Genomic DNA, 17,569 nt, shown 5'->3' on the forward strand with positions numbered 1-17,569 from the left:
CAATCTTAACTTAGGTACAGAGCTGTTTAGTTAGCAATTTTTAGTCTACTATCTCCTCTTCTCTTTTTTAACATGCATGTTCTAATCATTTCTTTTTTGTTGTTTTTTAAAGTTTTTTTTAAAGATTTTGTTTATTTGTTTTTTAGAGAGAGGGGAAGGGGAGGAGAAAGAGAGGGACAGAAACATCAATGTGTGGTTGCCTCCCACATGCCCCCAACTGGGGACCTGGCGCGCAACCCAGGCATGTGCTCTGACTGGGAATCGAAATGGCAACCCTTTGGTTTGCAGGCCTGTGCCCAGTCCACTGAGCCACACCAGCCAGGACCATGTTCTAATAATTTCTAATCAAATTCTGACCCTGGGGTTCTTTATTTTGGATCCTGATATCCCTCCATGATTCTGTGAATAATATTTGAGAAGGGTAGTAGCCATGTTGATTTGTATCATGGTTTATCTAGGAATTGCACACCCCACACATATTAACTGAGCTTATAGGTTGAGGATAATAATGAAAATGATGGTGAAGTTAATACATAAGAGAAATAAAAACTAAATCTCAAGGCAATAGACATTACTGACACCCAAGGGAGTCCTGGGAGATGAACTGGGTCTACTTTCTACTGTACATCAAACAGTAGCCAGGTTTCAATCTAAACTGCAGCAACCAAATAGGAACAGAATGATAGATATGGAGATCATTTGGAGGGTTATCAACCTGGAGGAAGAAAGAGGAGAATGGCAGGGGAAGGTAGAGGGATTAAGAAGCATAATTGGTAGAAACAAAATAGACACAGAGAGGTTAAGAATAGTATGGGAAATGGAAAAGCCAAAGAACTTACATGTATGACCCATGGACATGAACTAAGGGGGGTGGTGAATGCTGGTGGGAGAGGGGGTAAAGGACAGAGAAGGGCAAAGGAGTAAAAAGTGGGACAGCTGTAATGGTGTATTCAATAAAATATACTTTTAAAAAAGTGCAGCAGCCAGCAGAAACATCATTTTGGACCCCAAATACCTGCTTTTATTTGAAAAATCTAGGTAGTCAAGTCAGAAACATTTTGTTTACATCAGCTAAATAATTCCCTTTGTGCATAATTCACTTTCTGTGCATTCCTGTGTGTATGTGTATGTATAAGTAGGTAGGTAGACCTGGCCTATCATATAAACCAATAAACAATTACATGAGCTAAAAACATTGTTTACATTTCTTTTTGATGTTGAGCTTCACTAATTTCACACTAATAAACACACTGAATGGCTACAAATATGACCTATAAGAAAAGACTTTTATTAGTGAAAACAGCATTAAAAGTACTGATATCAACTCCAGAATTTTACCACAATTGTTCAGTTTACATGGAACAATGATTGAAATATACATTGCAATTTTTCATAGGGAGAACAGAGCTTACTGTGATTTTCAAAGGCTTCCATGAGCAGTATCAACTGTACAACATGGCCTCCTTAGGCTGCAAACCAGCAGCATATAAAATTATCTACTTTATGAGGTGCCAAATAAGAGAAATATGTTGTTGAAGAACTTTAGAATACTATTTCCTTCCTACAGCTAATTTAAAAGTGATATTTTATATTTTTTCATTACATATTCATATCATTTCTCTGAAGGCCTTATTCATGAGCTTTTTAAACAAGTAATTTCTCATTTTGATATATTATTAAAAATCATAAGAATTTCTATTTATCCAGTATGTCTACAAAAGCAAACTGAGGTGGAGGTCTGAGTAATTCTTTCCTGGTTCTGGATTCCAGAGTCAGTAGATCTAGTCATTATGATTTAATAAAAAAATTGAATTGTTTTATTCTCAATAGCAATTATTTGGCTCAAAGTGTTCAGTAGTTGTCTCAGAGCCCCACTTCATTTTCCCTCTCTAGACATAAAAACAACAGGCTAAAAATAACCTTTAAAAATTAAAAAGTCTTAGTTTTTCATATAAGATAGGCAATTCAGTTTGCTTTCCTTGATTTCCCCTTCTAAAATGCAATCTTGTCAACCAGTGGGAACTGAAACAAAATGAAATTCAAAATTAGATTAAGGATAGCTTTCCACACAATAAGCTATTAAAATTCATTTAACCTCTAATTTGCTTTTAATTTAACAAAGGGCAACTCCCCAGTAAATATGAAGTTTAGGGTTAACAATTATCAGGTGAACTTGATATATGTCATCAGTAATTCCCAGTAAGTGAAGCCACAAACAGGATATTTTAGTTTAATCCATCTGACCATGGTGACTAATTTAATGAGCACTGGAAAGGAAGCCAAGCTTTCATTTGATGCCACTTGTCTACATAATCGAGTGGCTGGACCCAGTGCTCTGTGCTCACTACTCATAAAGAACTAAAAAAAGTCACACAATCACGTAATGTATATACTGTGATATATAAAACATTTAATCCAAAAGTATTTGTATAGGCTACCTATACTGTTTATATCTTCAGCACAGCTAGGTATAGACCTAAGACCACAACAATCTTAATTTATGTTCTCTTTGTTTCCCTCTCTCTTTATAGATCTTCCCATAAGGAAACATGCCTTAAATCCACTTTATTGCTTAATGCAGTCTGTTTATAGTCCTTGCTACCCTCGAATGAACCATAATGCAATTGGCTCATTTTTCTCAACCATAATAACCCTAGAAAAACAATACATTGATGGTTTGGTCATTTTGGAAAATAAACAAATAAAAACCACACTCCACCCCATCAATGGGTAGGTAATCAGTAACTAGTCAAGTTGGCCATGATTACAGGGGTCTTGAAGTTTTGCTAAAGGTATTTCAATAGCTAGTTAAGACTGAATATTATATTAGCTTGCCTAGAGTTATGTCAGATTCCAACTGATTAATGGCAATGAGCAAGAATCAAAGTATGTTGATCTTGGCACTACCTGACTCTTCTCTAAAGAAGCTGTCAGTGGAAAGGAACACAGATTGCAAAGATGTTTGAAAAGAAAGCATCTCTTAACATAGAGTTAGCAATTAAGTTGAATACAAACAGTATTCTAAAGCTCTATGTCTTACCCTCAAATCTAGGTGAAAAGATCGGTTTGGTTACTGCTTTATTTCTTCTGAAAAATAATGGAAAGATAAATAAATATATTTAACAAACTATTGCTTCAGAAATACCATTGTAGCAAACAATTTTATTAATACTTTCATAAAATGGCATTTAATAAATTTTCTCTAATAATTTGATGTTATTAAAACAAACAAAAGTCATTAAAACAGTTCCTTTCTGTGATTTACATTATCTTTTATAGCATTACTTGATTTTTGTCTTATAAACTAACCTAAAATACTAATAATCAAATCAGGGTAAAAACAATACAATGTATTTTCTTTATTTCAAAATAGTGATTATAAATACATTCTTAATATATTTCTCCCCAGCTCTTTGGATGCAACAACAATAACAAAAAAAATAACTCACTGTGCTCATTTCATACAATGTCAATGTACAAATCATGCAAAAGATATTATAAATTAATATTACTGCCATACATTTCTAGATGTGTTCTGTTATTTCCACAATACCTGTTGATGTTACTCATGAGGCCATGCCCTGTATAATGTATGCATCCTTATGGCTTAAAATAATTAAATGGTTTTTAAAAGCAACAAAAGAAAGCTGGTCTTAAATGATTTTCTAATTAATATATTTATTCAGTTTGTTATGCAGAATGGAAAACTAAATATAGAATATAAATTGCCTTATAGACTTCAATCAATGTATTTTAATAGCTGCTTTCTCATAAAATTACACAAAGATTTACTTTTAAAGAATTGAATCATCTTTATTGATTTCATAAAAAAATAATTTAAAACTTGATTTATATTACATGGACATAATATATTATCTCAACCCCTTCACTGAATTCATACACTCTATTTTCTTTGCAACCATTCTAACAGAGTCCAAGCACATGATACAGTGCCAAGAAGCCCATGATGTGTCAGACCACATTAGAAATGAGCACTTCTTGGATTCTCTAGATTTGAATCAAATTCTGCCAAAAATGCTGTACTGACATATATATCATTCCTCAAGGGGTTAAACTAACATCAAGGTTATAGCTGAAGCCAACAAAATGTAGATACAGTATTTTAACTGCTCTTGTACTCAACTAAAAACTTATGCCTAACTATGTTATCATAAAATATACAAGTAGAACTAATGAGAGACAGGTGCAAAATAGTATACACTGTATAATGTAGGCACAATGACTTCAGTTAAGAAAAATATATCAGCCTTAACCAAGGATGTGTTACTGTAATTCACTTACAATTAGATCTTCCAAATAACCACATATATTTTAATTACTTTTTTTGTTTTAAAAAAGGTGAACGTTTATACCTTTCAGCAGAAAAGTTTGAGATAGCCAATATGCTACAGCAAGCTTTGAGACAGTGGCAGGCACTCTTGCCATTGACCACTGCAGAAACCTTGAAACATCTTCAAAGCATCACCACAATGAATAAAAGGCATCATCCCAATGACCTATGATCCCAGATCATGGATGGAGCTTTCCAGTTCCTTCCATAAGTGTCTACTTAAGATTTTTCAATCCATCCATACGTTATTGACAGGATAAGCTAAAACACTTTCTATGAAGCCTTTCCATATTTATCCTGTCAGTATGCATTAGGAGCCCTTTAATCCATGAATGCATGCAAGCAGGGTAATGGTATATTAAACGTCCTTATGAAATTGTAGATGAAAACAAGCTGTTGGGCACACATCTTCGTGTCCTTTCTTTCAAGATCAGAAAGCAAGTATTTGTATCTTTTAAATATTCATATAAAGTTTTCACAGATTTTGTCATGAAAATTGAAATTACACATTAAAGTTTTAAGAGCACCGGCACACATATGCAGACAATTTTTTTGCTATTTAAAAAAAATCTTCAAATTATTGATATGTATGCACACACACACACCTGCAAGAATTCCAAGGTTTTTTTTTAATCTTGGAACAAACATAGAAAACCCTGAATTTAGTAATCAATAAAGGGACTAATATCACAACTCTAACCATAATATCATTTTGGAAACTGTACTAAAACATCTGCCACTTGAAATTCATGAAGAATGTCTATGTTGTTTACCTTCTTGGTCATCTTACTGATGAATACAATAGTTATAAAAGATGGAGCTCCAAAAATATACACACACAGGTAGGCCAAGAAGGCAACGTGTTTGGGGATGTCACTTTGCTAATCAGGAGCTCCTAAAAATCTTCATGTATCTCCCATTATAAAGTATCTCCTTCCTTTGACCAAGTTTCACTCCGAAGTTAACAGCACAAGCAAACACAGTGGCATATCATTTGTAGTTGCAGACTATGAACTCATCTGAGACCAATGAAAGCATTTTACAGAGTGGCTTTGATAGCTGAGGTTACCATGATGTTTAATGTTCTACTTGATTATCTGATAGTAGTCAGGATGACGAAAGAACAGGATACTGATGCGAGATATAACTATTAACCTTACTCGTTACTTTTTAAAATATTTGTCATGAAAACTATTTTAGTTAAGCTCCTAGAATCCTGAAAAGCAAGACAACTGATGGCAAATAACAACTGCCCCAGACACGATACTATAAAACTAAGGGACCTATTTTAAAATGCACAGTTGGTAACAAATCTGAAGATAATATGCTGAATTCTCAAGAATAGCACAGAACTGTTTTTTTAAATATTTTTGTTTGTTTTTTGGTTTTTTTGTTTTGTTTTTAAATTATACCTGATCACAATGTCCAGAATATTTCTGTACACATAAACTTCAGTTTCAGTTTGGTATATTTTTTCTGTCTAAATTTATACTTATTGATAAATTCCCTGTGATCAGGAAAACAAGTCAGGCATATTAAATACATATTAAGGAGTACATATTTTCCTATTTAGTATACAAAGTACTTCATAAATATGAATTATGTTACAAAAATAGCTTTGGGTGCGCTCACATGGTAAGCACTTTGCTAATTTTGGACAACCTTTAAGGATTGTGGGTATTTCACATAACTGAGAACAAACTCTAATGTTAGTTTAATTTGAGCCATGTTTAATTCTGATAAACATCACGTATTTATTCAGATCACCACAAACGCTATGTAATTCACATTGATTTTTTTTTCTCTTTTAGGTTTTATGTATTATAGACAGGTAATGCTTAAAGTGTTCAAATTTATTTTATAGTTATGTGATGCATGGTATATTTTAAACAAATATTTGCACAATTTAACATTATAAATCCAGCAGTTTCAAGATGCAGGCCATAAAGGTTACCAATTTACAAATACTATCGAATGTTCTCTCTTTGCATGCTTTTTTTTTTACTTTTCAGATAATCTTTACACAGAGTTGTTACAATTCCACAAATCAAAAGGATTACTCCAGTTCCACCAACTTAATCTACGTGCAAGATGAAGGACCCAGCTGAGGTGCGAACACTGGTACAGTTTTCTTGACTTTGCTTTACAAAGCACAAAGAGACAAAGGTTTTGTATTGGGGTACAAAACACATTTGCCTCTTGAGGTTAAATTCAGTGTGTTATGTATATAAAGCATCCCTTTGGCAATAGAGTTTGCAGTATCCCCACAGGACTCCACAGTATAGGTTTTATGTAGTAAAATCTATTAAGGAAATTCTCTTCTGGACACATCTTTGCAGCTGCAGTTAATGAGACACCTTGGAAACACCTGCCTCTATGCCTATTGATAATATAGTATTTGGAAATTAGAAGTCAACAAAAGGCACTTTCATCATTAAATAAATGTTCTCTGCATGAAGATCACATGACCTAGATCTTGTTCAAAGCCGTCTGCTCCTCAAGGACCTGAAGGTAATCGGGGGAACTCTGGAGTTTTGCTTTCAGTTCAAAATACTCACTGCTCTTCCTTTGCTCTACCACAATTTTACTGTGGTTGCCACCTATCAATGACTTCTTGTTTTTTTTGTCTTGTTGTTTTTCTGGATAACGGATCTCAAAGCCACTGACACCTATGCTATTGTACTCCTTTTTGCTTTCTAGAAAATTCTGAATAAACACATTGGAATCCCTGCTCGGGAATAATTCATCCAGCTCATCAATTGTGCTCAATCTCTTTCTGCTATCTACATGTAGTAAGTCTTTCTCCTTGTCAGCAACATTTCTCATGACCACTTTCTGTCCTGGGGGATCTGAAAACATGAACCCAGTTTCTGACTCTTTCAAGCCACATGTGTGGCTCTTGCTCATCTGTTCTATGGTTTGTGGAATGAAAGCTTCTGTGCTCAGCCCGTCTTTTTTATTGGATTTGTGGTCATGCTTCCTCAGCTGCAGCTGCATGGAACCACACTCTGGATTCCCCAAACCTTCGTGTTTTGCCGTGGGTTTCTTGTTTCGTCGCAGCACAAAAACAAGAAGGCAAAAAGCAACAAACACAGTTAAAATGAGGACCACTAAGATACTTAAGATTAAAATCGACAGAGGCACTGGTCCACCAGGAGGACTTCGAATAGGACCCAGCGGGGTGGTGAAGGTAATGGCAGGTGCAGGGCTCGTGAATGGTGCAGATGGCTTGTTTAAGAGTTTTGGACATAAGATTTCATTTTTGAGGGACTTCAGTTCAATGTTAGCAAACTGAACAGGTGTTTCACATTTTAGTTCTTTCACAATAATCCCATCGTTCAACTTCTCCAGCCACAGCTTTAATGCCACCAAGTCACAAGTACAGTCCCACGGGTTGCCCTCTAAGTCAATCTGTGTAAGAGATTGTAGTTGATCGAGGACCCCACTGACAGGTAGGTACATGAATTTGTTGTTCCTCAGGTTCAGTCTCGCAAGGGGTGCTCCAGAAAAAATGTAAACGGGCAGGCTCTTTAAGAGATTGTTGTTTAAGTACAGTAACTGCAAATTTGGCATCGAGTCAAAGGTGCCCGCTAAGATTTCTTTAATCAAATTGTACTCCAAATAGAGATACTGTAGGTTATGAAGGCCTGAAAATATTTCGGGATAGAGTCTCTCAATCTGATTGCCATTGAGATACAGCCTGCGTAAATTAGTGAGATTGTGGAATACATCTCCCTTTATCACTGTAATCTGATTGCTGCCTAAATGGAGCAAATCCAGTCCTTCAAACTCGCTGAAGTCTGAGATATCCATATCTTTGATGCTGTTGCCATTGACATGCAACTTCTTGGCATTTATGGGTCTTGGTATCAGTTCAGACATGGATTGTATATTTTTCTCTTGGCAGTTGACACTCAGTCCCAAATCTGAAGGATGTGTTTTACAAAAGCAAGGCGCTGGGCAAGGTGTAAGAGGAGGCACCCTTGTTTGGTAAGATACAATCTGACTGAGGTTGCGATTGGAGAGGGCTTTGCCTGCCACGATTCCAGAGATCTTGGAAGGATTTGTAGTTTTCGGTGGTTTGGTCACTAATCTGTGTAAGGATGTTTGAGTAGTGTGACCATTGGGAGTGGTGTAGCCATTTTCCAGCTGAGATGGAGGCAGGATCCGTACATCAAAATCACTGCCTGTGCCCATGGGGCATAATTCTTGTTTGTTGGTTTCTTTTAAAAGCCTTCCATATAAGTCACTGGGAGTTTCACAGATAGCTTCTCCTATGTAAATGTTATATGGCATATTCTCCAGCCAAGCTTTTAAAGGCAACAAATCACAGCTACAGTTCCAAGGGTTATCTTCCAGTTGCAATTCAACAACGCGGCCTATGTGTTCCAGAACTCCAATATAGGGGAGCTTCTGGATTCTGTTCCCTCGTATATCCAGATGGGTCAAAGATGCAAATCGGAATATATTATCAGGAAGGAATGAAATCAGATTGTCATTAAGAATGAGAACTTTCAGTTTGTGGAGCTTATTGAAGGCTCCTCGTTCAATATACTTGATTAAATTGTAGTCAGCCTGGAGATACTCCAAGTTCTCTATGCCAAGGAAAGTGTCAGCTCGGAGAATCTTTAATTCATTGTTGTTCAAGTGCAACTGCTTTAATGCACTGAGGCCAAGAAAGGCTCCTCCCTCAATGTTCTGCAGTTTATTATTTCCCAACTGCAGGGATACTGCATGTGAAAAATTCAAGAATGTATTTGGATAGAGGATATTTAAAAAATTGTTTTGGAAATTGAGGTGATAAAAATTTGACCAAGGTGGTTTCAGTTGGTTTGGTCTGTAGACTGAAACCTTCTCACAGTTCACATACAGCACATTCTCCACTGACACACAGGAGCACACATTGCAAATTTCCACCGATATGTCAGAATCTGCATTTGTCGATGAAATCAGGGCTGACAAGATCAGAAAGAGCCAAAGAAACATCTTCTTGCAATCAGCAAACAATGTTATGCTTCTGAATAAAGAGAAATAATCTAAAAAATAAAAAGAAAACATTTTTTCAATGATACTTACTTGAAAAATTATTTGTGCTTATAAGTACAGTAACTGAAAATCTGGCTGTAATTATTAGCTTTGTATTTTTAAAGCACCAAAAGCTGTAAACATTCTCACTTACTCAAACAATAACCAATAAAAATGGCATATATTTAATTTCCTCACCTGTAGTTTATACAACATTTATAGGTGCAGAACACATGACAAACAACAGGAAAAAAGACTGTTGATCATGCTTATACCTTAAAAATCTGAAATATTTTCTCTACATGGACCACCAAACTGTGACCTTGAACAAACGTAGACCTTAAGCTTCCTATTTGGAACTTTAATGACTGATCCCAGCCCATCACAGTCAGCCTGTAGTTAGCACCACAAAGGCATTTCAATTAGTAGATTTCTACTCTCTAGCCTTCAGCTTGATAAGAAGCTGAACAGAGGAGATATTAGATCTCTGCGTTCAATGGAGTATGTCAATGAGATGATCTAGCTGCAATAAAGGGGACAGTCGAAAGGCCAAGGTGGAAGGAGCCCCTCAGGAAAGATATGCCTGAGCTTCAGTCCATTGGGAGGCACATTGCCACGAATCAGTTCACTCCTGTACACTACTACCTCAAAAAAAAAAAAAAACCCACACACAGATTATCCTGTGAGGTTCTAGAAAAATAACTGAGTAAGGAAGGCCGAGTTTTGGATTCAGATAAATAAACGATACCTAGTTTCCTGTCAGTCCTCTTCCAAACAGGGGGAAAAGCCTTTTATCTTTGGGTTCCTGAATGCAGGAGAGAAACCTCCTTGCTCCTACATAGCTTACCTGATGCCCAAACAGCTTTCCCTCCCCGAAGAACTGGATCTCCTACCTACGTGGCCCTCTTCCATTACTTTGTGTGCCATTTTGAACCCAGCTCTGACTGACTGACACTTAGCTCAAATGCTTATCTGCTTCACTTTGACCACAGACTGCCACTGCTGAGGAAGAATTCACACACTACAATTGTTGAGTGACTGTATCTGCAGCAATAAATACAGATATTACAGCAAATGTGTGTCCTAAAATCATTTTCCAAACATCCCCTTCCCAAGATTACCACCCCATGTCTCTCTCTATAAACAAATCAAGAATCACTCTAGTGGAGTTTAATGCTTAGCAAATTAACCTGTTTTAGCCAATCCTTAAATACTGCATGCATACACAAATATATGCAATGCATCATAGAAAAGATTAAAAGGAACAACAAGCATTGTGGATTTTATTGATGCTATTTTAACCACATGAGTCTTTTCCATCTTGAATGGGAAGCTGGCTGCAATTTCATTATGGTTACCACCAAATATTAATTAAATAAATCACCCAGGAATACACAATGAGGGAATGATACAAAGACAGAAGTGTCACACAGAAACTCCTTTGTTTATTTTACCCATGAGGAATCAGCCAGTGGTAAATTGAACATGTCTCAAGGTAGACAATTCATTAGCCACGACCCAGGAAGATTTGCATTTTAAGTAGTGCGGTTCAGCATACAGGAAGCACCGCCAAGATTCTCCTTGGCTGCCATATAGACCTGCATTCCCCCTATTCACTGTGACAGCTTGATTGGCAGTGCAAAAAGAAGTCATAATTCTTAAGTATGACATCATTCAAACCAACTTTCATTGTAAAATCAAAATTTTACTTGATCTTTTTTCATTGCTATAGATGTGGTTTTCAACAGAAATTCTAGTTCGGTTGAGTCATTTCTTGTTCCTACCACCACCACCACCACCCCCGCCCCAAGAAACCAAAAAGTAACCAAATGAAAAACAAAACAAAACAAAAACCTGAATTCAGTACAAAAATAAGAACAAGGAGCATCAACAGATCTCAAATGCACAAGGAGCTCCCTTCCTTCTCCCAATTTCTACTTTAAGTAGGGGGCAGGGGGAGCGCAAGGAAGAGCTAGGAAGTTCCCCAATGCAGCTCTATGAAACAGAGGAAGCCAAGACAGCTGGAGGACCAAGCAAGGGAACTGGGTAGTCATCTGCCTAAAGAGAGAAGGGAAGAGAGATTGAAAGGGCAAGAGACTGTGGAGAAGTAGAGAGGGGAAGAAATCAAGAGCTAGGAGAAGGGAGCTAGCATGAGGGGAAGGGGGCATTACATGTAAGGGGAAAAAAACTTCACATTCACATGGCACCACTAAAACATGCCCGTTTTAAGAACGGTGGTGTGGGAAGGCAGCAAAGAAAAAGAAAACACAAAGTATGAGTTAGGTACCAAGAGCTATCTCTTAGGCTGCCAAGAGTGGCCTGGCTCGCTCGCTCTCTCGCTCTCTCTCTCTCTCTCTCTCTCTCTCTCTCTCTCTGCCCCGCAAGACGCTCAGCTCCCAAGGCTGGCCATGATTGCACAAACCTAGCTTTACCACAAGTCCAGGAACTACCTGAGTGCCGCGCCTGGCGCTCCGCACTCGTGTGAAGAGAGCTGGTATGCGGGGAGCAAACAGCCCGGGAGAGTGGGCCGAGGTGGCACCCCTGGCCTGGGAAACCTCCGTCTGCCCGCCTAAGGCACGGGGTTGGGGGGGGGGGGGTCGCGCTCACTGCCGCCCCCTGTGCGCTACCTCGGGCCGGCAGCGACGCGGCTGATGGGGCCGCTGGCGATGGCGCGTACCGCAATGTTTTGCCGCATCCTGGTGCCGGGAGCCGGCACCAGCCCCCTCCCGGGTCCGAGCCCGAGCGGCGGCCTCGTGGGCCCGGCAGCGGAGGTGGGGACCGCTCCGGATGTCTTGGGGGCCTTCAGACCCGCTGCGCACACATTTCTTTGCGCGCTCCCGTCCCACAAGGGGCAGCTGCTGGAGTTTCCGTCCGCCTCTCTAGACCCGGACGTGCAGTGGTTGAGGGGGAAGATATGGTCAGCTCAGGCCACGAGGGCGATGGCCACTGGGGTGTCACTGGCCCGATTTTCACTTGAATAGTGACCCTGTCGTTCCTTGGCTGAGAGCGCCGGCCCAGGCTCCCCCTTGCCCGCACCGCCGCCCCCCCCGCCCCCCCACCTCACCCTGGCCAGCCACAAAACGCTGCTCTCACCAAGCCAGATATCAGCTCAACATTTGGGCATCTTGCAAAGTCGCGCTACCAGCGCTTGCCCAGCTTTGCAGGGCTTTTAGAGTTACCCACCGGCTTCTCTCGTATCCCCTTTCTCGCTGGGTGCCAGAAATCTCCGACCAGCTTGCGGGCCACTGCCCAGAGCCTCAGATCCACGTCCGCCTAGAGTGTCTGCAACGGGGCACACCGAAAACAAAGCCCAGTGCAGCGGCCCCGACAGTCCGAGCCGCCCTAGACTAGGGCACTTTCCCCGCCGCCCCTGCCTTCCTGGGGGGCAGCGAAGCTCAGAACACCAGATTCTTTAGGTCCTCAGGGACTTGCGACCACGCCACGGGCAAGCAAGCGGGAGCGGAGGTGGAGTCGCCAGTACGGCCGCTTTGGCCACTCTGCCAGCCCCAAACCAACACGACCCAAACTAAAAATAATAAGCTACCTGCCCCCCTCCGCGCACGAGCGCGCGCGCGTGCGCACAAACGCGCGCGCGCGCACACACACACTAGCTACAGAGCTGAGGGGAGAAGAGGGAGCGCGTGTTAGTGCAGTTCTCTCAGCCCCCACTGTAAATTTACCCACCTTCGGAGCCTGATGGCTCTTATAGAGCGTGCGGCGCCGCGGTCCGTGCTGCAGTTTCAGCGATGTTCACTACGCGATCCCATCACCAGCTCCTCCGCGCTCGCTCGCCCGTCAAACCCACCAGGCAGCCCGGGCAAGCAAGCAGCCGGGCAGAGGCGCGCGCGCACCGGGCCAGACACCGCGCGAGACACCGCGCGCGCACCCAGCCTCTCGCACACGGGCTGCACCTTTACATACACTTGCTCAATCCCCGCCCCCGCCCCCCTTCAGCATACACGTAGCCTTCCCTCCTGACACTCAAGCACCTCGACCCCCGCACATTCCTGAGCTCCCCCGTCCCCCACTCAGACACCCCCACTTGATTTCTACCCACACATAGGGAAAGGCAGCTCACTTTCCTTTCAGCATCCGCCCCCTCTTTATTCCTAAAACATCCCCTAGGGAGGAGCGACCCCTTTCCTCATGCACAGAGACAGTGGTTCCCTAATGCGAGGGCGCCAACCTCCATCCCCCCATCACATACACGCAAACTCGAATCCTTTCTCCTCCCCCCAGTCCCCTAAAAAACGAAGGCACGCACACACACACACACACACACACACAACCGGGGCGTTCCTTTGAGAGAGCAACCAAGAACCCAGGAAAGCCAAAGAAACATCGGAGAGCTGGGGGGAAGATGGGTCAAGGGAGGTAGACTGGGGCGTCGAGTCTACGCGGAATTGAATAATTCCAGGACCGAGGGGGGTGAGTCAACAACAATGACATTCAAAGGCAACAATCGCACTTGGGCTTTGTATCACCAGTACAGTACCTTTGGCTAATTGTCACCCCACCGAACAGAGGGCTCCGGGAATACTTCTTCGGTAGCGGGCGATCCTGGATGGAGCCTTCTTTGGGGCCAGCTTCCTGGGATCCAGTAGTTTTCGCACTCCCCCTACCTGTCTGCGCGTAAAGGGCTGGGGGCTTTAAGGCAAAAGTGTGAAGCTTTAGCCCAAAGTAAGACTATTTCGTGGGTTTAGGAGACAGCTAACTCTCCATACCTTAGAACTCTGCGAACCTTCGGCGTTGAACAGGTTAAGCGGGGTGACTAAGGAGCTGGGGGTGGGGAGAGGATATAGAGATAGAGGAAAAAGAGGTGTGGGACTGGGAGAGATGCCGCACTTGCTACCAAAAGAAGAAGAAAAAAAATCTGCTTTGGCTACTGAGCATGCCCAGTCCCCAGCTCAAGCCCTATAAGGGAGGCATTGTGTGCGTTCCACTTCTCCGGGCTTTGGTTGTGACTGGGAGGGGACTTTGGTTGGATAGGGTGGTGGTGAATGGGAGACTTTAGGGAAGGGGGGTAAAGGTTTAAAGCTTTGGGGCTGGTCGGAAGGGTCTGTGGAAAAAAAAAACACGGAATACCTTGGGGAGATAGAAAATGAGACAAAATGAACTAAGAAAAGTCACTTCAGTAGCTCCTTCATTGTCATGTCTGTGCCAAAGAGGTTTAAGCAGTTGCCATCTCAAATATACATTCAGAGGCTGCAAATCCCGCGTGTGGATTGTCTAGGCCCCTTTCTCCTACCCATTTGTTAGCGCTTCCGCAAGAGGGTAGGAATATCCTGAGGAAGGGATATAGTGTTCAAATGAGTTTCATGCAGATTGGCAATTTAGACCGTGTGCTTGATAAGAAAGCAAATGTAACTATGGGGCGGGGGAGTTTGGCTATCGTGTGTGTATTCCAAATACCTTGCTTTCCTAACAAGGACAGTCTGAGCCGGGTGGTTTAGCTCGCTTCCCCCGTAACCTTGCTGTTTGTGTAGGTGCTTGGCTAAGAAAAACAGCTCTTTCTCTTTACTTGGTGTCTGTCGGAACAAACTGGCTTTAGGTAAATAGAGCTAAGTTATAGGTGGGGAGCATTTCCCTAGGACTCCTGGTACCCTATTCTTTCACACATTTCAGGTAATACTGCAGGGTCCATTTCTTAAACACCTATGCTTTGCCTAATCCACTTATTCAAATTCCAGTAGCTCTAGCAGCTATAGGGTATAGCCAGTACCCAGAAATGCTTTTACTTAAAAATGAAAAACTCTTTAAGCTAAAACTAGCAATAGCTTTGAAACCAGAATTTGGCTGTCTGCCTGAACTCCTACAGTTAAACATTTACCATAATTGGTTGATGTTTAAAGGCCTCAAATCTAGGCAAAAAATCCAATGAGCAAAGGATTTATTACATTATTTGTGGATACTGTCCTACCTTCTACATTACCTGTAGTACCTATTCATACATGAGTTTAATTTTTTCATTTTTGTCATTCATGAGGCTGCCTTTAGGTTACATTCTTGCAAATATTTTCTGGACACAGCATGTATACAGAGATGCACATGTATTATTTAACTAGATATGTATATATAGGCATATTTATGACTTTGGTAAATATTGCATCTTTTAAAATGAACTCTTTCTCCACTTCCACTCTCATTGCCCTTAAAAATTTCTTCTCTTTTAAAATCAACCTAGAGGCAGAAATCAAGTGGGCAGCAATAGTATGATTTGCTGTATTCAAAGTGAAATTCATTGTGTAATAGCATTGCTTAAGGAAGCACTAAGGAACCTGTCCATAATGACTTATGTCTTAGTAAGGTGAAATGTGTTTCCTCCATAGGTAACAGCTGCAGTATGTTGAAAAATCCCTCTACTGTTGCACACTTGAACAAGACAGATCCTGCTAAGTAAGAACTCATATTTGCATTACATTTTACAATGCAATTTGAAAGTGGTAACAGATACCTAAAACAAGTTGGCATTTATTCTAAATGCAAAGGTTGCAGGGAGCTATAATATATTTTATCAGGATGGGTGAATTGTTTGTCCTTTACTATAAATGTTAACAAGATTCAATAGGATGAGGAAAAAAAATTTTATCCAAAATTATAATGCACATTCCAAGTACTGTAATAGCTGAAAAGGCCAGAGTTGGACAGTAAATATCAGATGATTTAAATGCTTATCATTACTCAACTTTAGAAACTTTTGAGAGTTGAGTATGTTTGACTGCAATAACTGTGGAATGTTCTTTTTCATATGGGTATGGTGACAGAAATCTGAAAACAGGTGCACCTAAAACATCAATAAATTATAGTTAATAAGAGTGCTAAGAATTTGATTAATATTGAACTCATTAAAATGATGCTTTAATATAAAATATTTTGCTGCTTAAAAATGATAAAGTGGATAATCATAAAAATAACATAGAAGTAACAGCTTTCGTACCTTCTGTTTCTTTTGCTTTCAAAGTAATTTAAAAACCCAATCCTTTAATCCTGCAGTCTCTTTTCTCTCTATTAGAACTACATGTAATATCCTTATAGAACAATAGTAAATTTAGGGAAATTGCTAGCTTAAAAAAGAAAGTAAATATAAATAAATAAAAGTGTTAAGAAAACTCCAACACTATTTATGGAAATTGAAAGAAAACAAAGTTGGTGTTCTTCCTAAAATATATGAATGCAAATATTGTGAGCTGGATTTGTAATTGTCCCAGTATTTCTACATGTTCCACTGTACTTAATCTTGGCTTTGCAAGTAGACTTGGAACCATAGTACTATGCTGATACACTGTGGCAAATAAACAACTGCACCAGGAATTTCACCAAGCTCCTGGATATCCTTAATTCCAAAGGTAGTTTTAGTCAATCAAGCACTACCAACAAAACTTGGCCCTAGTTAAAACTTTCATTTTATTTCTCATTTACTCTTCCTTGTCTTGCTGCTGTTTAAAATCAAATTAGCCTTAATTTTGGCATCCAGATATCACAGATCATTTCGTGTATCTTAATTTCAAAATTTATTTATACTTAGCATTTAAAATAATTATGATCTTGGCCTATCTATAAATGGAATACAAAAAAGTTCTTGGGATGTTAATATATCTTCTAGAAAAGATGTTTCTGAGATCACATGAGTTTAGGAGACCCTGATTTCATGAAGCTAAAGATTTTTTTTATTGGGGGGAATCTCAGCAAATTCAATTATATTGAAAATGAATTCTGACTTACAAGAGAAAAGGGATAGAGCATGTACAACTTCTCAAACTTATTTGGCAATGTAGTCATTTTTAAATCATATACACTTTGAGAAATTTCATAATAATTGCTCATTTTTGCAAATTTTATGGAATTTAGAAGCTGAAAGGTAGCTTTCAGATTATAATATAATTCATACTATAGTATGTACTATCTATTGAGTGCTTCTTAGCCATGTTGCCCCCAAATACTGTTTCATTTAGTTCTCTGAACAATACTACAAGGAGGAGATGATTTCCCTTAAAACACAAAGTTCAGGGAAGTTAACTAATTTGTTCAAGGTCACACAGTGAGTAAGTGAATGTCAAGATTTATCCCTAAGTCTTTGAGGTGTTCCTAAAACTGCATACTTCCTTGCCCACAGAGGAATCAAAGCATTTTAAATTTTGAAAGCATAATGGATTTTTCCACCAAAGATAAGCACTTGGTATATAAATATTTGCA

General features: G+C 39.9%; 1 protein-coding gene across 3 annotated transcripts; it reads right to left on the reverse strand.

Annotated features, from left to right (window-relative positions):
- Positions 1 to 1,272: 1,272 nt before the first annotated feature.
- Positions 1,273 to 14,265, reverse strand: SLITRK4 (SLIT and NTRK like family member 4). 3 transcript variants are annotated; one of them, XM_036016423.1, is made up of 2 exons: positions 13,872 to 14,265; positions 1,273 to 9,387 (listed from the first exon to the last, which is right to left on the reverse strand). In XM_036016423.1, exon 2 carries the CDS (start codon positions 9,335 to 9,337, stop codon positions 6,821 to 6,823), a length of 2,517 nt encoding a protein of 838 aa, XP_035872316.1. In that variant the 5' UTR covers positions 9,338 to 9,387; positions 13,872 to 14,265; the 3' UTR covers positions 1,273 to 6,820. The 3 variants fall into 3 exon arrangements, with proteins under 3 accessions (XP_035872316.1, XP_035872317.1, XP_028378658.1); XM_036016424.1 differs by lacking the exon at positions 13,872 to 14,265 and adding an exon at positions 13,061 to 13,248; XM_028522857.2 differs by lacking the exon at positions 13,872 to 14,265 and adding an exon at positions 12,560 to 12,952.
- Positions 14,266 to 17,569: the final 3,304 nt, after the last annotated feature.

The sequence above is a fragment of the Phyllostomus discolor genome, chromosome X, assembly GCF_004126475.2.
Source record: "Phyllostomus discolor isolate MPI-MPIP mPhyDis1 chromosome X, mPhyDis1.pri.v3, whole genome shotgun sequence".
Taxonomy (NCBI): domain Eukaryota; kingdom Metazoa; phylum Chordata; class Mammalia; order Chiroptera; family Phyllostomidae; genus Phyllostomus; species Phyllostomus discolor.

Excerpts from the sequence above, each read along its gene's own strand:
- SLITRK4 (XM_036016423.1), bottom strand. The coding sequence starts at position 9,337 with ATGTTTCTTTGGCTCTTTCTGATCTTGTCAGCCCTGATTTCATCGACA.